Source organism: Hypomesus transpacificus, chromosome 13 (assembly GCF_021917145.1).
Source record: "Hypomesus transpacificus isolate Combined female chromosome 13, fHypTra1, whole genome shotgun sequence".
Lineage (NCBI taxonomy): Eukaryota > Metazoa > Chordata > Actinopteri > Osmeriformes > Osmeridae > Hypomesus > Hypomesus transpacificus.
This window is the reverse complement of record NC_061072.1, coordinates 12,178,406-12,199,126: the sequence shown is the minus strand read 5'-3', so window position 1 is coordinate 12,199,126 and position 20,721 is coordinate 12,178,406. Positions and strand designations below refer to the sequence as shown.

General features: G+C 45.2%; 2 protein-coding genes across 3 annotated transcripts; one reads left to right on the top strand and one right to left on the bottom strand.

Moving 5' to 3' along the window:
- Positions 1–1,427: 1,427 nt before the first annotated feature.
- Positions 1,428–9,297, bottom strand: LOC124475730 (pantothenate kinase 3-like). Of its 2 annotated transcripts, XM_047032533.1 has the most exons (8): positions 9,201–9,291; positions 8,772–9,092; positions 5,795–6,147; positions 4,819–5,072; positions 4,253–4,429; positions 3,998–4,121; positions 2,727–2,852; positions 1,428–2,635 (listed from the first exon to the last, which is right to left on the bottom strand). In XM_047032533.1, exons 2-8 carry the CDS (start codon positions 9,052–9,054, stop codon positions 2,576–2,578), a joined length of 1,377 nt encoding a protein of 458 aa, XP_046888489.1. In that variant the 5' UTR covers positions 9,055–9,092; positions 9,201–9,291; the 3' UTR covers positions 1,428–2,575. The 2 variants fall into 2 exon arrangements, with proteins under 2 accessions (XP_046888489.1, XP_046888488.1); XM_047032532.1 differs by having other exon boundaries at positions 8,772–9,297.
- Positions 9,298–10,043: 746 nt separating this feature from the next.
- LOC124475731 (5-hydroxytryptamine receptor 7-like) lies at positions 10,044–13,283 on the top strand. The gene is made up of 4 exons (XM_047032534.1): positions 10,044–10,302; positions 10,447–10,570; positions 10,736–10,901; positions 11,110–13,283. The coding sequence occupies exons 1-4, from the start codon at positions 10,264–10,266 to the stop codon at positions 11,912–11,914; spliced, it is 1,134 nt and encodes a 377-aa protein (XP_046888490.1). The 5' UTR covers positions 10,044–10,263; the 3' UTR covers positions 11,915–13,283.
- The last annotated feature ends 7,438 nt before the right edge of the window (positions 13,284–20,721 follow it).

Below are 20,721 nucleotides of genomic sequence, written 5' to 3'. Positions count from 1 at the left end.
GTAAAGCTCTTTCATGTAAGTCGCTTTGGATAAAAGCGTCTAAATGAATACATGTAAATTAATTCGAAAGGCAGGGATTTCAGATTACATCATACATGACCAGAGAGGCAAAAACTGAGAATAATGACCAACATTTTGGTTTGACTGATGCTGACAGACAGAGCAGGACACATTCTCAGTTTTAATACTTTATTACACAGGGTGTGAATGTTGAACATTTCCAGTGAATTTAACAGACACCTACCCTGGCCAACTCCACAAGTGTAGAGTTACTTCAGAGCAGAGTAGACACTGGGACAGGGGGATTCAGTGGCTGCATGCCATACTTAGCTCTAAATTAAAAACAGCAGAATACATCCATACCCATGCACACACATGCATGCCTGTTTGCACACATGCATACACACAGAAGTTAGGCCTGGTGTCTATCATTTGTCAGCCCATTCTGTCTGGGAGTTTCAGTGTGTCGTTATAGGGGGGTACTGTGGCGCAGGAATGCCATAGTTTCCTGTGTAGCTTGTCTCTGAAAGCTAGGCTGAATGATATTTGACTGAACTTTAAAAACCCAATGAGTTAACAAGGCAGTCCAAAAACAAGTTGAAGGCAGGAGACTGTTGATTTAGAAGGGTGTGGTAATGGCCTGTGGCTCAGTCAAGCTCACTGGACTATTTTCAGGTCTCAGCGTGTTCTGTCAGTTTGCAAACAAACAGGATAAACCACTGACACCGTTCCAGTCATGCCTTACTGCTCCTGCAGAACAGATGTGATCACTTGCGCATAAGTGGAGAATGGTCCAACTGACTTAATAAAAGGCCACACTTTTTAAGAACGTCATCGCATCAGGAAAACCCCATAGTGCAGGAAAATGAACTTGGCTGATACTAAACAGCATTTCTAATCATTTGAACTCATTCACATTGAATTCAAGAAGAGCAGAGTCTTCCTAGATGGGGCGATAGGATGGCTGATGGAGACAGAGAAGAAGAGTGTCTGAGTCAGTCAGGAAGGTGACAATACACACAGAACACACAGGCCACAGATGCTGCTTTACACAACATAAACCCAAACAACACCATGTCATATTTACAATAAAATAGAATCACAAAATAGGATTTTCAAAAAAGTCACAGTAGAACCCCAAATCATAAACATAAGACACAGTTTACAGGAAGGAAGGAAGACAGGAAGGAAGGAAGGAAAGAAGGAAGGCAGGAAGGAAGGAAGGAAAGAAGGAAGGCAGTCATACAAATAGAACTCAATACTAGTGGGTAGTGCCACATATAAACTGGTCTATAAACTAAAGACTTAAGATTGCAATACTGGTCATCCAAAAACAACCTCTGACATGTAGATCTGAGAAGATGTAATAGGTTATTGAGTAGCTTTACGCTTAACAGTTTGTCAGACTGAGCGACAGCCTCTTGATGAAGCCTACCATTTCCTGTGAGATCTGCTTCAGCACCAGATCAGGGCTTTGTTTTGGACCAGGCCAAGCTGTCCGAGTGGTCAAGTCTCTCCTCCGTCCAGAACTAGGATAGCGTGGACTAGTTACAGTGGGCTGACAGGGTCATTACTAACTCATCAAGACTTGGTCCCTGCTTAACGCTTTCAGTGACACATACACACACACACACACACACACACAAACAGGGCCATTTATAAGGCAGAAGGACAGATGAGGAAAGACAGGAGATTGGGTGACAGCCAACACAGGAGAGGCTGGATCCCTGGTCATACAGATCTAGCAGGTTCCAGAGGTCTCCACTCATATATTAGGAGGTACACTCATTATTTCCAGTCATATTTAACATACTGCATCATGGTCTTTGTTTTGTAAACTGGCATAATACAACCATCCATTATTCTAGGGTGTTTGTATGGGACAAAGGCTTCTAAACCATGCTTGGTACCATGACGACCATATCTGGTAGTCACACGGGAGAATGCTGACGGTCATGTTGACTGGTTGGTAGAAAGTGCAAAGGCTGAGTGAGAAAGTTAATGCTGCAACATTTTTAAGCGATTTGCCCCTTACAGCATATACTGTAGGTCAATCCTTTTTTAAATGACAGGGGGGGGGGGAATTATACAGACGTCATTAAAAATATTTGATTAATTCTCAAACAAAAATATTTAAATATATACACACACACACACACTTATGAGAGGATCAGTAGTGTTTGGCTTGAGTCTATGTACAGGCAGGGATATAGAAACAGTACCAGGAGGAAGCTGATGATTCTCAGCGGTTGATATAACCCCACAACACCTACCTACCCACAACCCCTACCCACACAGCTCTCCACCGACCTGCATTGTGTGGAAATATGATGATCCCACCTCTGTGGGAAAAGGATGACGACGAGGGCGTGTTGATTAGAATAATTAGTAACCTTTTAAAAGTTCTGTTTTAAATTATGTACATAATTGCCCCATGGCCCCATCACCAGGTGAGTCCCAGGTTAGACCCAGGCTAGGTCAGGTGCTGTAGTGGAACAGTACTCCAGCAGCATCTCAGGTTTAAGAGGGATTCAAATTTCATTCTGTGGGTTCCTCATAGGTCTTCAAGGTGGCCTCAGAGGTCATCTGACAACTTGAGTAGCTCCAGGAAGGCACCCACAGCTCCAAAGTAACCCTGCGGACCAGGAGCAACATCACATACCATCACGTCACTAAAAGGTGAATGTGTATTTTGTGTGCGTGCGTTATTTAAGTTTGTGACTGACCTCGTGCTCCAGGAAGAGGGCTTTGAGCTGGCCTTTAGACCAGAAGTCCATGGCATATGCAAGCAGCTTGGTGGACACAGTATTGATCCTCAGAAAGTTCCCCACAAACACCACCCTCTCAATTTTCTGAAACATAACATCAAATGGAAAGTTCACCACGATGTCTGTTGCACCAAAAAACTGATAAGAGATTGACGTTTCAAAAGCAAGATAATACAAAAGGAATTTACAAAAGCCAGAAGTTTATGACTATGTGCAGTGAGATTTGACTGCCACCTGGTGGAGAGAACGTGTCACTGCAGTATGAGAATCCAAACTGAATCCTAGCTGACCATGGTGACTCAGCAGAGGAAAACTAGGGTTAAGCAACAGCCAAAAGCCCATGTCAGCGCAAGTCAATGGAAGTTACGCTCCTGCCAACTGCATCACTGCATCACAACTCCATCTGTCGTTCTAATAAAAGACTTCAACAACAAACAACAACAAACTGAGTGGGGTGGCAGTCAGGCAAGCCTGAGGACACAGAGCTAAAAAAAGCAATATGCAATATTGACAGGGTACCTACAGGTCATGAAATCTTTCAACATGTCTATGTACGTGTGTTTGTGTGTGTTCATGCTGTCAATGCGGTTGTACTGTGTGCTTTGATAGCCCTGTACAATGCTGCTTGATCTCCAGTCCACAAGGCAACACTGTAAAGAAGCTGAAAGCACACAGAGTGCTCTTCTCTCCCAGTCCTCCACATGCACACACCTCCTCTGCTGTTAACACCTCCACAAGGAAGTCAAGTCTTGTTGTGGAAAACTTACCTCAGAAAAAGCCAAGCTGTGAGACTAGACATGATTGTTAAGCACTGTCTTGTTATTGTGTCTGATAGGGGTGGGGTCAAACTCAGGGTTCAGGAAGTGGACTGACCAGCAGCATAGAGCATCCCCTCAAACTAACCTTGCAGCTTAACCAGCCGAAAATTGATTATTCTAAATGACTTTAATCAACGTATCTCCTCCTCTTTCATGTTTGAGATTAACCAGGGACATCAGGACACATGAGTTATCTACCACTAGAGCTTAGGTCAATTGTTTTTCAAATCCATTCAAAAACAGAGCATGAACTTGAGTCTGTGTGACTGTCAGCTGAGTAGAAGGAGATTTTGGAACAAGCCCATTGGCTTCAATCTACCAGACGAGCTCATGACTACACAACACATGTCAGCATGCAACTGGTAAAAGACCAGTTCAATACAAGTCCTATATATGAACACGTGACAGTACCTCATTCACAGCACACATGCGTGCGATGGAGCCGATGTTGTTGGTGATGGTGACCAGCGTGGCCCTGGCCAGGTCCTCCTTACTGATGCTGTCCCTCTTCTCCTTACTCATCATGTGACCAAAGCTGCAATCAATCCATCAGTAAATCAATCCATCCACCCACGCATCCATTAATCAATGACGTCACAAAGAGCCCTCAGGAAAAACAGCCCTCGCCGCCTCGGTGGTTCATGTCCGTGTGCCCCTGCTTCTTACCTGGAGGCCACAGCAGAGCCCTGCAGGCTGAAACGGTCATAGTCCCCTCCGTAGATGTCCTTCACCAGCTTGTCCACGTTGGTGGAGTCCCCCTTGGCAGCCATCTCCATCGCCTCCTCAAACGTCTCACAGCCAGTCAGCAGGCAGCACAGCCCCAGGAACGTACCACCTCCCAGGCTAATAGGGGGGTTGAGAGAGAAGGAACCATCTTCTGTAAGTCCTCTACAGTACACCCAGTGTGTACAGGGTCTGGTGTCGCTTAAATGTAACCAGTCAGACTTGGTCGCTTTTATGTACAAAAAAGCATCCTTGTGTGCCACGTCAACTAACATCAAGATCTTCTGTACTGCGTTATGCTGACTCCATAATATGAACACGCACAACCTACCCATTCCTTAGGGAGCATGGTATTCAAACTGGACTGGTATCAACACCATATCAAAACAAACACACATATTATGGTCTACTTGACAACAGTGCAATCTCTGTTTACCCACAGTATACTGATCCAGCAGTAGTGAAGTACAGGGCAGTGTGTGCAAGTGTGTGTGTGTGTGTGTGTGTACCTGGTGCCTGTGACCCGTTTGTAGTTGTCCTTGGAGTAGACAGCCAGGATGCTGACTCCTGAGCCAATGTTGACTAGGAGCATGGGGAAGGGGTTGTCAAGGCAACAAGGTTGTTTGACACAGTGCTCTGGATCAGACGGGTTCTGGAAGAAGTATCCCTCGGGGTGACCGTTGAAGCCCACTGAGTCCACGTACAGCAGGCCGTGGATCAGACAGTCCAGCTCGTCCAGCTTCTGAAGCTCCAGGTCGGCTATCTGAGTGATACAGAGAACCAGGACGTGACTTCCAATTCACTAAATAGGCTTTATTTCAGATCACCCATTTATTCAAGCCTAGTCAGACTGGGTGGCAGAATATGACCCATTCCTACCAGGGCCGGAGTGGGAAGCTTTTTCGTCCCGGGAGTGTAAAGGCCAAAACCAGCCCATCCCCACCAGGGGGCCGAGCCACACGTTGTAAACATTCGGGCTTAACCCGAACCTAGGACCTAGTCAAGGTTTTGATGTGAGCAAAAATCGGAACTTTACTGGAATGCAAGGGCGCATAGCGCGCAAGCGAGATTTTTTGCATTAATTTCAGTGCAAAATAGTTTTTGGAGCCTTATGTAATACAAACATTACGTTGGACTCAAACTGTTATATTTGCCAGAAATTACAACCCAATTTTTTACCTGAAAGATTCGGGGCTTTTGAGAATACATATTTGACCCACCCATTTATATTACACAAAGCTCAAAAAACTATTTTGCATCTGCTGGCCCAATTTCTGAGTGGGCAGAGCGGCCTACTGGTAATTCTCCCGATGGCCACTCCGGGCCTGAGTCCTACCCAGTAATTACCCTTCGCTGTTTGTTTTCTTTTTTTCTTTTGTTCTCTCTCCCTTTCTTGCTTTCGTTTTTTTTTTTCTCTTTCTGTCGGTCTTTTATTCTTTCTGTAAGGGATCCCTAACCTCTACCTCGCCCTCTCCATTCTCTCACCGTCCTGAAGTCGTCCTCGAACTTGTAGGCCCCTCCCCCGGTGGCGCAGAGCGTGGTGTGCAGGCTGGAGAAGTTCTTGTCGCGGCCCATCTGGATGAAGCCCAGCATGTCGTGCGTGGGGAAGCGGATGAAGTGCAGGTTCCCCGTGCGGCCGCACATGGTCAGGTTGCGGAGCTCCAGGTGCACGTCGCGGATGCCTGTGTTGCCGTAGGCCACGTTGGACGTGAGGTAGCGGCGGATGCTCTTCAGGTTCTCCACCTCCTCCTGCTCCTCCTCCGCCGTGATGTCCTTGGGCTCGAAGTAGACCAGCTTCACCAGGGTGCCCCCGATGTCCATGCCGAACCAGGGGAAGGCTGGAGGGGGACAGATGGACACCGGTCATAATAGGTACTGGGTGAGACACTAGGAAAAGGCCCACTGGTATCTACACAGTCCCAGTACACCTGTAAGGTGTGTGGGATGACAATGGTATTTCCTTGTATGATTCATCCAAACCAGTCTTTCACAGAATAGATGAGCAAAGGACTTGTGACACGATGCACACATCATTCTAATGAAATGCTTCTAGGTTATTTTACTTGAGAAGGGGGGCCGGAGCCCGGAGGTGAAGAGAGGCTAAGAGACAGGGGAGAAGAGGGAGAGAGCATGAGGAAGTAAAGAAGGGATAAGGAGAACGAAGAGGGGAGGAGGGGAGGAGAGAGTGTGGGGGACAAGAATGAGAGGGAAAGGGGGGGAGGGCAGGGCTCTCACACACTGAGCAGCCAAGTTCAGCAACAAAAGCAGAGGGCTTTGTTGCCATGGAAACATGGCAATGGAGAGAAGATTGCCTGGAGATCCCAACCAACCCTCTGTTAACCCCCTCTTATCCAGCAGACTGAAATGTTCTGTCCCTACAGCATCAAGGATACACATTCTGTACAGCTCTGTATGAGCCGATAAATATTATTTTTCATATTTGAAAGGCATGTACACACACACACACACACAAGGGGTTGAGGTTAGGGTCAACAGGGGTCAGAGGTTAGGGCAGGTCAGGGTGCAACTTTTGATGGGGGTCGGCTAAATAAATCACTGACTGGCTTTCTGACTGATTAGATCTGGCTGGTTCCATGGCTGGCTGATTTACTGTTTGTCATGTTAGTTCACTGGCTGATTAAATGGCTACTTCATTGACTAGTCAATTGACTGGAAAGCCGCATGTGGGTTAAAGGTCTGTATAGTCCTGTTTACCTGCTCCAGTAGAGCCAGGTTAGGCCAGAGGCACTCTGCCACAGCCCTGCTTAGGCTGGCTCTCTCTCTCTCTCTCTCTCACTCTCTCACTCATTCATTCTCTCAAACTCCCTTCTCATGCTCACTCACCAGGAGTGTCCATTATATTGGTTGAGTTTATATACCCTCGGTCCACTCTCACACAAACACTCCCGGTGTTCAATTTGTTGTGTAGTCATACTCTTTCACTCACACTCACAAACTAATACTAAGAATAATTTCAGACAACATTATATAAAAAGGATAGCAAACAAAAACAACAACAAAATATTTTTATTTATCTATGGATCAAAAACTAATGAATGTCATGATATCATCTTGATAACAGCTTCTTAGCAACCTACAGCCATCTGTTGATTCCCAATATTCTCCAATTCCAAACCATAATAGCAGTGAGTTGGTTGCGTTCCAGTCATATTTGCTCAGTCGCTAGAGGAATGCAGACAGGCAGCCTAGAGTTGTTGTGGCAACCTCTAGAACACAAGGCTGGGTTTTAAGAATGAGCACATCTTATCTATCTCACATATGTACACATTCATACACACTGACAGAATGTGTGTGTGTGTGTGTGTGTGTGTGTCTCTCTCTCTCACACACACACGGTAAAAAAAAATACACAAAACTAAACCTTATCTGCATTTCGCATCTGTGGGAACATACCAATGAAAGACAGTGCTGTCTTACCTGGTTTTTTTACTATGAGCTTCATCCTGACACTCAGTCTCAGATGCTTGGACAGTCTACGCCACCATCCAAGACATAAGTAGTCAAATACAGAGCTTATGATCTGTTGGTGTGAGGGTGTCAGGGCAGCAAACTATCCTACCCCTCAGACATTGTCGCATGTATCTAGTGGCCTGGGGGAGTAAAGGAGGAAGCTGGGAGACCCCTTTGCTATCTAGGGGTTGGCTCTTGCATCTCCTTCAGACCGCCCTCCTGGGAAGTACTGACTTGTGATTGGCTATGAACAGTTGTCTATCATAACAGCAGTGCCCTCTGCACACCGCCTGACTCTGCATAAGCCAATGAAATACCAGAGCATGTCAAAGGCCTCACAAAAACACTAGAGAGGGAGGAGAGTTACTCCTCATACTCTTTGACCGGGGATAACATTCAACATATAATGTAAAATGGTGATAGCATCATTAATCTTGGTGGGACATTATATCAGATACTATCCACCGTGTCAATATAGACACGATGCAAATTATTATTCACAAGGCAATACAAATAGCAAACGGTTTATCTTTTAAGAGTAGCGATTGGAAATGTGCTGGAAATGTTGCTGACAGCATCTTAAAGTCGATAAGACTCGTAGGAATCTAAATGCCAGAAGTATTAGTATTAGGCCTACAGCTTAGGTATTGTGCTGAGACAACTGAACAACAGGAGAAAGTGGGTTTACTGACATTCTCTGCCAAGGCTCTCGTACAAAGCTTTATTCTTCCCTGCAGCCGGCCAGTTTAACTGTTTTTTAGTGTCATGCTTGGATTGCGATGTTGAAGCAATGCTCTATTTCCTGAGAAGTCATTGATTTAAGAGAGATCATTAACCGGGGCCAATTTAGTTTGGGTTTCAGACTAAGCGTCTTCTAATTAACATAATCAGTACAATGACCATGGCTTCCACTGAAACCGACTGCTCTTTGACAGCTGTCAAATTGAGAACTGCGAGGTTGACAGCAGTTCCAACAGCAACATCGACTTACGTGGTCTGTTCTTTCTACCCGAATCCATTCTTCTCCGAAGTCTGCATCGTTTGGCTGGCGACCCATTATTCTGAACATCCTCCTGAAGATGGCGAAAATTTTCAATTCCATTATGGCTTCCACTGCTACTGCTACCGCCCCCACTACCGCTGCAACTCGTTCCGTTTACACTTAAGGCATTTAAACTCCCGTTGCTGGTTGACGTAGAATGAAATCCGTTTGTTAGACCGTTCCCGTGGCAGGCACCCGTCCTTGTCAGGTCCGGTGTGTTGCTATGATCCATGTTCAATGAGGAAGGAGAGCGGCAGCGCAGCAGGAAGCCTTGGAAAAGGGAAATTAGTCCGCGTTTAGAACGTTTCAAAATGGTTTGAAACGTAGCCTATCTTTCTCTAATACCTCTCGAAAGGAATCTTACTGCTTACTGCTAACCGTTCAACTGAGGTCACTGTCGGTCATCTTGCTTCTTCATTCTCCCCTTGCGGCAGCTTCCGAGAGTTTAACAGCCGACAGCCTACGTCATTGTATCTACAGCTCAGGTTTCGAATGGAACATCCCTTAAACTAGTGGCCAAATAATGTCTCCATCTTTCAGTAATTTCCTAAAGCATTGTTCTCTACAACCTTTAGCCGTTATTCGTGTAAGGCTGTTGCTGTCCTTTGTTGCCTAGATAAAACGACAATGACCACCTAAGCATATTCTAGTAACCTAAACTATTTGGAATTGAAACAAACGTGCAGCATAGTATCTTGAACTATCAAAACACTGTAAAAGTAGGTCTATCTGCATAAATAGCAGGGTAAACAATACTTTTTTTCGTTTTCGTGTGTTGTTGTCATAAGTGTAAGGCTGTTCCTATCTCGCTGTGTGCTATAGCCTATGATACCACATGATGGCGCCACATAGTAGCTGGCCTAAAAGTTAAATACCCTGGATTCAAAGACATTACCAGAGAAACAGGTTCTGACATTACCATTCAGAGAGAGAGAGAGAGAGAGAGAGAGAGAGAGAGAGAGAGAGAGAGAGAGAGAGAGAGAGAGAGAGAGAGAGAGAGAGAGAGAGAGAGAGAGAGAGAGAGAGAGAGAGAGAGAGAGAGAGAGAGAGAGAGAGAGAGAGAGAGAGAGAGAGAGAGAGAGAGAGAGAGACGGGGGGAAGGGGGAGAGAGAAAGAGAGGGATATCATCAATTACAGTTGACAATTTTTTTTCTCTGATTTCTCTCCATTCATTACCACAAAATAATGGTTAAGACAACTGCAGGCAGCAAATATAAAATAATGTGTGCAGTCTACTTTTCTTTTAAGCTAAAGTAATTGCCTAAATCGAATCCTCGTTCTCTGACGTCATCCCGGTGTATTTCTCTCTAACCAAACCACAGATTTCCACAGTGACTGCCACCAACTATCACTGAATCGCCTCACACTATCACTCTTCAAGCTTGTTAACCGGAGTCGTGTTATCCCTGTAATCCTCCCTACCATCCTTATTAACCTTATTATGCGTTGGTGGAGCTGGGGCACGGATAACGGTGTACAGGTAGGCTAATTACATTGAAAATACAGTTGGTTAAAATAAAGTTGGAAAGCCGATTGCAATAAAAAATAACTGCTAATGAAAGACATTTTGACTTCAGTGGATACAATTACAATAAACTGATCATCAAAGATTATTGTTGGACAGATGAAGGACCTTGTAAGGAACAGCATGACTACGGAGATGATGGACGTGCGCTTATTCAGGTCTCCAGTTTCAACCGCCGCAACTTCACCAACTTTGTACCCTGCCGAAAACGACACGAGTTGCGGTGAGCAGATTCTTAGCCACGGGAGCATGGAAAAGGTCCTCATCGGAGCAGTCCTCACCATGCTCACTTTTCTCACCATCTGCGGAAACTTACTGGTGGTTATATCTGTGTGCTTTGTGAAGAAACTTAAGCAACCCTCCAATTATCTGATCGTGTCTCTGGCAGTGGCGGACCTGTCGGTTGCGGTGGCTGTAATGCCTTTTGTCAGCATCACGGACCTGATCGGTGGCAGGTGGATTTTCGGACAGGTGTTCTGTAACGTCTTCATCGCCATGGACGTGATGTGCTGCACTGCGTCCATAATGACGCTGTGTGTCATCAGCATAGACAGGTGAGACAACATGCACCTGCTACTAATCAGGCCAGTTCCTTTTCCTGCCAAATGCCTCCTTTCAGACCAAAGAATTACAGGCTACCAAAACACACCTAGCCCGTGATGAAGCCTTTTGATGAATACAGGAGGAAAATGTTGTGTGCTCTTATTTACACCTTGAGTATCGATCTGATTGTCTCTCCGCTTGTGCTCCTCGTCCTCTCAGGTACCTGGGTATAACCAAGCCGCTCACCTATCCTGTCCGCCAGAGTGGCCGCTGCATGGCCAAGATTGTCCTGTCGGTGTGGCTCCTCTCTGCCTCCATCACACTGCCCCCTCTCTTTGGCTGGGCCCAGAACGTCAATGACGACCGTGTGTGTCTGATCAGCCAAGACTTTGGATACACCGTCTACTCCACCGCTGTGGCGTTCTACATCCCCATGTCTGTCATGCTCATCATGTACTATCGTATCTACCGAGCCGCCAAGGTCAGCGCGGCCAAGCACACCATCGCTGGCTTTCCCCGGGAGCCGGGGGAAGGAGACAGGGGTGGGAGAGAGGGCGTGCGGGAGGCGGGGGAGGGAGTGGACTGCGTGGCGGCAGCCCTGAAGCTCCAGCGGGAGGTGGAGGACTGTGCCCGCTTCTCGCGTCTCCTCAGAAACGACAGGAAGAACAACATCTCCATCTTCAAGCGGGAGCAGAAGGCAGCGGCCACGCTGGGGATCGTGGTGGGGTGCTTCGGTGTCTGCTGGCTGCCTTTCTTCCTCCTCTCCACGGCCCGGCCCTTCATCTGTGGGGTGGAGTGCAGCTGTGTGCCTCTGTGGGTGGAGAGGATCCTGCTGTGGCTGGGATACGCCAACTCCCTCATCAACCCCTTCATCTACGCTTTATTCAACCGCGACCTGAGAACCACCTACCGCAACATCCTCCTCTGCCGCTACCGCAACATTAACCGTAAACTCTCTGCAGCCAGCATGCAGGAGGCGCTCAAACTGACAGAGAGACATGACCTGGTCATTAAGGTTATGTAGGAGAGAGAGGGGAGGGTCAGTCCAGTCCTTTTAGGTCTAAAGAGAGAGAGATAGACAGATATTGGTCATTAAGGTCAAAGTGAGACCAACACTTGGTGAATAGACTGGTTTCTCTCCTAACAAGAGAGAAACCTGGAGAGATTCTAATTTCTTTTTATATGAACTGGAGAGAGAGAGGTCTTAGTGGTTGATACTTGTACATTAAAATAACTATTTCTGAGACAATTATGTGAACCAGTTGGGGTTTTGTGTACAGGTAATCTGCATGCCAGTATCCATGTGCAGAGCCAACATCTTGAGTTTTTTCTCGAGTCTGGAACACTTCCTGACTTCAGGCTGGATTACTCATCATGTTAGCATGACCAGATAACCCAAGCTATTAATAGAAGGTATGAATGGAAAGATCTCACCAGGATATCCACATACAATATTTGATACACTTGGATAAACAAAGACTTCGACAGCAAGAGAGATAAATAGGCAGAAAGACAGACAGACCTGTAGATGACTAGACAGATACAGTCATTCCAAAAGATAAAAAAAATGCCCCCTCCCTCAAAAATGTTGAGGACTCATCCCCTGAATTTGTTCTGTACCAATCAAGGTTAACATGTCACCTATAATGATTTTCTCAATAACATTAAGATATGATTGAGATGACACCGACATGCATGCAAAATTACACTGCACACGCATGTTAAGTATGACTCACTCCACAAACAATTAATGAGGACACTGTCACCCTTTACATCATTTATGAACAACCTATGACAGTAATATCATGCAACCATTTGCCACTTTGGGTCATAAGTCATATTCTAGATCTGAATAATAAATATCAAATAACAATACAGCATACTAAGAATAAGCGGACGTTCTTTCCTTTAAAGGTTTGTAAACAGTCCACTCTAACCTGTCCTACAGCATGTGAATGCATTTATTCATGTGTGAGTAATGGCGTTCTGACAGAAATCTGTAGGTCAGAAGCAGCACTATGTCAGTCATCTATATTTATCCTATGAATATTCTTTCCAGCTGGTCACACTGACATATTTGGTCAAATTCAATGTTCCCCCTGCTCTAAGCGTAAACAAGTAGAAGTGAAATGTTGATTATTTGTGATAAGATCTGATAAACCCATTTATCCTGTACAGGACTGTACAGCATCATTTGAGTGGTGTGAATTCACATGATTTGAAGAGATATTGTAGCTTAATGTAAAACATTATGTCATTAAAATATCTTTTTTGGAGGGTCTTGTGGAGAGCAAAATGTAGGTAACTGATGTTGTCAAGGTGGCTGGTCATGTTTGTACGTTTTTGTATGTAAAGGATACTAAAGGAATACTAAATGTAAAGATGGACAACTGAAGGGGAAGTCAGAAATGTAATTTTTTGTGCAAGATAACATGTCTTCTTGTATTATTTAAAGTAAAAGTGTATAATGTTTTTGCAATATTTTGGTTTAGTCTGCCTTCATTGTGTGTACAGTACACATCACATGACACATATCCCTACTGAAGAGCCATGGGGCGGTGTTTCACTGAGTAAACCAGACTAGTGGATGACAGAGCTTCCTCCACAGGTGGGCAGTCTTCTGTGTGGGTCTCCTTCAGACAACCCTGTGGTAGCTGTGGTGATTAGCAGTTCTAATGTGGAGAAACACACAGGCTGCCTCGCACCTGAGGAGAGCAGTATTATTATTAGAATCAGGCCAGTAATTGTCTTGTGGAGAGGAAGGCCGAGAAGAGGGGGAGGGGGGTAGGGAGGCAGCGGGAAGAGAGGTCAGAAAGAAATGGTTGGCGAAAGACGACAGGGGACAGGGTCGCTGTGCCGGAAGAACAGAGGCAGGGAGGAGAAGTCAGGGAGGGGCATCAGATAGAGGAAGAATAGGGCGAGGTAGGGAGGTGAATCAGTTAGAGGAGAAATGGGGGAGGTAGAGAAGTGAATCAGTTACAGGAGAAATGGGGAGGCAAGGAATCAGATGGAAGTAGAATACGGAGAGGCAGGGAGGGGAATCAGATAGAGGAAGAATAGCGGGAGGTAGGGAGGTGAATCAGTTAGAGGAGAAATGGGGATGCACGGGATCAGATGGAAGTAGAATACGAATACAGGGGCGAAACATGGTGAGGGATGATAAATTAAAGTGGCATGTGGGCTGACGGAGACAGTGGCAGGGATGGGGGCTAAGTAAGCACCCCGAACACCCCACTGCACCCCCCTGCCTAGTTGTGGGCTCGGCTAACAGATGGCAAACCATAGATCAACATGAGCGAGTCCTGCTGTCTTGTACCAGTGAGGAGTGGGCTCTCTCTCTCTGGCATCAGGATTTCTCCCTGGCAGCAGGTATTCTGTCTGGCATGCCAGTCTGTGGCACACAAACCAGCTACTTATCTGTGACCTGTTCAGACACGACACATAACGGACACCCCACAAGAAACACGACCACCTTCATTGTGCAACATATGGGTAAACACCTTGTGACTGAAACAGCGCGGGCACTGACTCTGAATAAATACATTAAATATTCTTGGATGCATCTCTGCTGTTTACCTCTCTCTGCCCATATGTCATGATAGGGTATTGGCAGTCATTCCTCTATAGGGAGGATCGTACAATTTGTGCTTAAGTGTCAATGTATTGTGAAGGACACCAGTCTGAACTAGCCCCCTGAGTTCTCTGAAAATTCAACTTTCCTTCCCTACTGAAGGTAATCACTGATCTAACTACTCTGAATGGCTGAAAACGAATTTCTTCTCCACACAGCTGTTACCAATCCACTTATGTCAGATCAGTGATGTATCCAATCAGGGCAGGAAGGAAGGGCATATTTCAGAGACTGAGAACCGGTCTACAACCAGTAGGTGATGACAGGATTGACGCTCCGCAGATCCACAGTGTTTTTTCTAATCCTGTAGTTTACCCCTGAAGTGTCTAGACTACGCCTATTGAACAGATATAATTCCCAGTGATTTGGGATTTAGAGAAGGAAATGAAAGACAGGAAACGGATCTCCTGTCCACTGGGTGCCAGGCTCGTGTAGAATGTGCCCATCTATGAGGGAGATCTCACACAAAACAGACAAGTAGACTGGTGGGTCAGAGGACACATAGACAGGCAGGCAGGGGCACAAGCAGACAAAGGGATGGACAGGCAAGCAGATAAGTGGATAGGAAGGCATCCAGACACACTGTGGCATCATTGGAGCAGGGGCAGACTGTGTGATAGAGGCAGTAAGTATTAACTACAACCTTCACATTAGTCCTTGTAAACCACATAAATCAGACATGTGGGGGACCTTCCCAAACAGATGCAGTTGTCCCTACAAAACAGCTCAACTCCATCCAGATTGATAGTATGAGAGGGAGTAAGGGTGTAGGTTTGAGGGAGGGGAAGAGATGTTCCCTCCTCCCTTTCATTCTTCTATTCAACTCTTTTATTCCCCCTCTCCTCTCCTCTGCTCACCATTCCTCGGCTGCTCTGAAGAAGGTTTCAGGAAGCTAGGTTAAAGTGGTGTTCCTGCAGGGTAATTGTTCTACCTGGTGGGTCTGAAAGTTTTCCTCAACTCCTGCAAATAATTATCCCAATCACCATGGACGCTTTTCAGTCTGGGTGGTCCACATCTGTCAGAGAGTGCTTGGTTGTGTGTGTGTGTGTGTTTTGAACAAGAGAGAAAGATAGACAGAGAAACATTGCGGGTGAGTGCTTTGTTTTCAAATTTGCCACAACGTTAGCAAGTTCCTATTCTCCTGGGCTTAGACATCACCTTGAGCATCTTTAGGTAAGGGTCCAGGTGTTTTGCTGACGTATAATAATAAAAAAGTTAATTCCTTTCAACCATCGCAAGGCAGCCCGTGAGCACGCACACACAAATTAACAAAGAAAGGTTATCTCACAAAAAGGGACTCTAGCTATCATTATACTCTTTTCATAAAAGACACTCAACTTGATTTTAACTTTGAGACATCCAATAGATACAATGGTGTATTCTACATTCTAACAGATGTATCTAGAATCATAACATCATAACATAACACATAACATGCATAGCCCAGGATCAAACACACAGCTTATCCTCTCAATTGGTCGCCTTATAACTATTCTACCATAGAGTAGAGCACCCCCCAATCCACACACACACCTGCTCAACATCTCGCTTGGGAACCCAGAAATCTAACCACTAGACCAAAGGGGTCCCCTGAGATGTTAAAGGACAGGGGGATGTCTGGTATACACAGACATTGCAATACACAATCAAGTGCAAATATATGCATGCACATACACATGCTCTTTGTCTCACATAAGTGTAATAATTGTGTTACACAAGTGACACATGACATGGATGTATTCAGTGGTAAGTTGTTAGAACATGAATGTGGACCGTTCAGGTGCCACTTCTCTTATCCAGTCTAATTGATCAGAATCAGAAGTGTTTGTATTGCCATGAGGGTTAACACAAACACAGAATGTACTGTGGCAGGGAGGTGCATACAATAAACATATACGGATCTTATTTTTCAAGATACCAATCTTATTTTTTAAGTAAAATAAAAGCTGATTCTAATACTAAAGTGCTTAACATACCCTAAAGAGCATTTACATATGGCATTCACACATGGGGAGTGTGTGTGTGTGTGTGTCAGGTATAACTAGGAACAGGTGGATGGTATAGCTTGGAATGGCGTGCCATTAGTCTCTGCCTTTGCATGGAAAAATAATGAGACAATTGGTTCATTGCTTATTCATCACTGGAAAGCCTTCCCCTGCAGCTTCTGTATTATCTATTGTGCATTATTCTGTGGAATGAAGAATATTGTTAGTTGAAGTGAAAACTAGAAACCTTGATTGGGTAGAAATTGTCCCTTGAATGTGGAAGATTGGAACTCTTTCTGCTCTGATTATAATCCCAAAGCAATCTGCAATACAACCAGACTTAATTAGAGTTAGTAAGAAGAGTCAGACTTTGATTATATGGCACAGAGTCATTTTCAGAATGTTGGGATAAGCTGGAGTGGCCTGCCTGGTGGCAAGGACCACAGGTCTTAGCTTGGCCTCATCTTGAGTGATCTAAACCTGGGCGAACTAGCTCAGCTCGGAGACACGAAAGTCTCTGCACACATAAATCACTCCGTCCAGCAGAATATTCCCTGGTGCTACCAGAGTAAGAAGCCTCCATATTAATAGACCCACCGCCAGTGGAGGAGTTTTGACACAAATTGGGCACGCAAGCCCGCCGGACAATTCTCGTAGAAACGAAAAAGGTGACACTGGGCATTGTGAGCGTCAGGAGGAGACTGAAAATGAATCCATCATGGTCATCATTACACAGGAGTGGGAGGGTTTCTGCCATGCAACTTCCTCTGTGCATACAATCACTGTAGAGGGGGGAGTGACCTAATAGCCCACATCAAATTGGCCTACTGTAAGCGGCTTTATGTACATGCTGTGTGGGAATGTCAATGGTTCTTTATTCAGCTGCTACTCATCCTTCTATATTGTTTCCTTGCTATTGTGCAGAGTGCTATGTCTGGTGCCACAGTGTAGACATGCTATACTAGTGTACAGCAAAACACAATACAGTGTGATGCATGGAGCACAGTATTGTACAGGAAAACACAGCACAGCTATTGTGAGTGCAGTATAATCCTCCGACGCTTCCACAGAGACATGCACCTGGTCTGACCTCACTGGGTCCCCACCGGGTGACAGAGCGGCGCGGACACTGGTCTGCTGACCCTGGGCCCCTGACTTGCTGTGAGGACCCATGGCATGTCCCTGCCCTGCACTCTCTGTCTGGAGCAGGGGCACCTGGGATGGCACCTGTGAGACTGGGGAGGAAAGAAAAGGAAGTTTGTAATTAATGCCTCTGGACATAAGTCAGGGATAAAGAGATGACAGCAATTTAGAAAGAAAAAGGATTGGTGTCCTCTGTGATTTACTCTCATTCTCTCGCTCACACTGCATCTGCTAAAGATAATAACACAGTCAATAGGCTGCGATTTATCATGCTCAGTTTGAGATGACATTGAATTTAAACTGCTGGATTTGCATAACTTCAAGTCAAAAGACAAACACAGCAGTCTGCCCCTCTCCCCTCCTCTCTCCCCTCTAACACACAGGGTGATGGTGACCAAGTGTTGGACTGGTCTGACATACAGACAACCTTTGAGCTGAAAGATGATGACATGTAATGAACGCCACTGTCAGAGACCGTGTTATTACACACACATACATTCTCTCTTTTAATGTTTCACAGAGAGGATCCCCACTTCCGGAAAGCAGGTTATCAGATCCTGAGAGAACATGAGATTAGCTGCCAAACACACCCGATCAATCTGTAAAACAGCTTTTCAATGCCATTTACTGTAGCTTTAGAAAGGTTCTAGAGATGTTCAGTTGTAATAATCTCATCATTATGCTGTTTCCTGATCCAACTGATCCAACATGTACAATGACCAGCAGGGATGAGAAGCGGCAGGAAGGAAAGACACATCCTGAGTACTCAAACAAGGCCTTGTGAATCTGCACTGTGTCAGGAGAAAGTACTTATCTAATCCTGCCCAATCACAGTCTGTCCAGGGGCTTGGAAGAACAGACACATTTCACACAATCTCAGTAATAAATTTGACCTCCCAATTAAAAATGTAATTCATTTGTGAGATTTTACAAGTTGGCTCTGCAGAACATGCAGATACATTCCAAACAGTGAATGCATGTAGACTGTAAAGTAGGATGACATGTTCTCTCCCATCAGCCTGTAGTTCAAATGAGGTCGTAAGGAAAGAATGATGAGGGCACAGGAGAGGACAGGACAGGAGAAGCGAGGAAAAGAAAGCTCTGAAATCCTTCTTACACAGACCAGGAAAAGCTTTTGACCTGATATCATAACGACCCCATTGGGTCTAATTCCACCTTCACTCAGGTTAGATCAAGCCCTAACCCAACATCAGTGACTGGTGTACTAAGACTGGCCCTTTCTAATGCAACTTACATCTGTCTCTGTGTCCCTGGGTCTGTGTGACTTAGTAGGCATGTTGTCTGAATATCCAGTGACCTCATTAAGGCTGCAACACCTCCTCAGAGACATGTCTACTGTCGCTAACCACAGATGAGTAATTAACAAAATCACTTGCTACAGATCATTATAGTCCCTTCTGGATACCACGCTCAATCCAAGGTTGGTTAGACCCCATCTGTGGCTAGGAACATTAGTAGATTCACAGTAATCGTGGCTGTTTGAGGTGAGGTGCACTTGTTACCCACTTTGGGCTCCTCAAGGACTCCTAAAGGAGGGTGGAAGGGTTTATACCCTGGATTACTATTACCAGGTTTATAGCATGAGGACCTAATTTAAAACAGTACTCCTCTTTCTTTCTTTCTTTTTCATGCAGCGGTGCGAAGCAGGGGGTCATATTATTCTACTCACATCCATTCTACAGACCCAAAGCTTTTCTTCAGCAGGACAAACACGTTACAGCTGTTGGGCTCTGCATTTGTGGTGAGGTCTTGTAACAAGGTCAGTGTGTGTTATTCAGACCAGATGGACATCCTTTTGGTGTGCTGGTGCTAGTTGTAAAGGAGCAGCTATGGTATACCATCTAAAGTACAGCTGTGTTGTTCACTGTCATGACTTTGTCCTCTGGCATAGACTGGTTTAAAAAAGCTGGGAGAGATTTATGGAGGTTCCAGCAGTGACCCATGCTGGGGGTCTGTCTACATGGCCAAGCCCTTCTGCCAAACATGTGGACAGGCCCCTGCAATGTGACACGGAAGTCAGAGTAGGTCTGCAAAGGTTGATAAGTACAGTCAAATCCAGATCAACAAACACTGTTCAGATCCGAAACAAGAACCTGACTCTCAGCAAAGCCATGAGGAAATCCCTCAGCTGTGCATTCTGAGTTTGTCTGACTCAAAGAGTGTGATCTTAGGATAAACATCTACAAAGTAAGACTGTATCTCATATCTCTCACAAGCATTTTTTTCCACGTGCAGTTGATTTGGAATAGGAAAGAAAGCTGACAGAAATTACATGTTGTATGCTAGAGAGGCAAGCGATGCGCTGATGACAAAAAACAGCTTCTCGGATAGGTCATTCTGTTTCCTTGGGGACAGAGCCCTGCTTGGGGAGATTTGGCTATAACCTTCTGATCAAGCAACATTCCATTTTAGCCAATCGGAAGCCATCAAATACCTCAATGTTTCTGCGTACCTATTTAGAAACACTTCACGAGCCTTGTCCTCAGACGTGTGAAGAAGATATTTCAAATATGCTTCCCCCAGTTACATTGAGTTTATCCCTGAGTTTTTTAGATGAGCTGTTGAAACCGGGACGCTCCTCGCCGGTGACAGATTTTCAATTATAAAACTGAATGACTCGGTGAATTAGACGAGCAGATATTTTATGTCGACAATCAGACTAGGGTACACGGAGCTCCGTGAGAGGACATGACTCTCTAACGGATCTGTCTACTCACCAAGGGTGAAACCTGGAAGGCCAATTTTAAAAACGCAACCAAATCCATTTCAGGAATTACAGACTGGGGCAAAACGATTTTAACAGCTATACTGTTTCTCAATCCAATATACACATTGGATTAAGTCCGAAGTCAGAAAGATAAATAAAAGGAACTTGACTGCTCTCCTGAGTTAGACTGAAATTCCTCTCTTGTCAAATACCTACACGAACCAGAGTACAGTATAGGCTAACAAACTCCTTTCAAGTTTAAGCACCGCTATACATGGGAACATCTAATACATGGAAAACACTAGTTCATGGCTAATGAAACACGGCTATCAATCACGATTAAG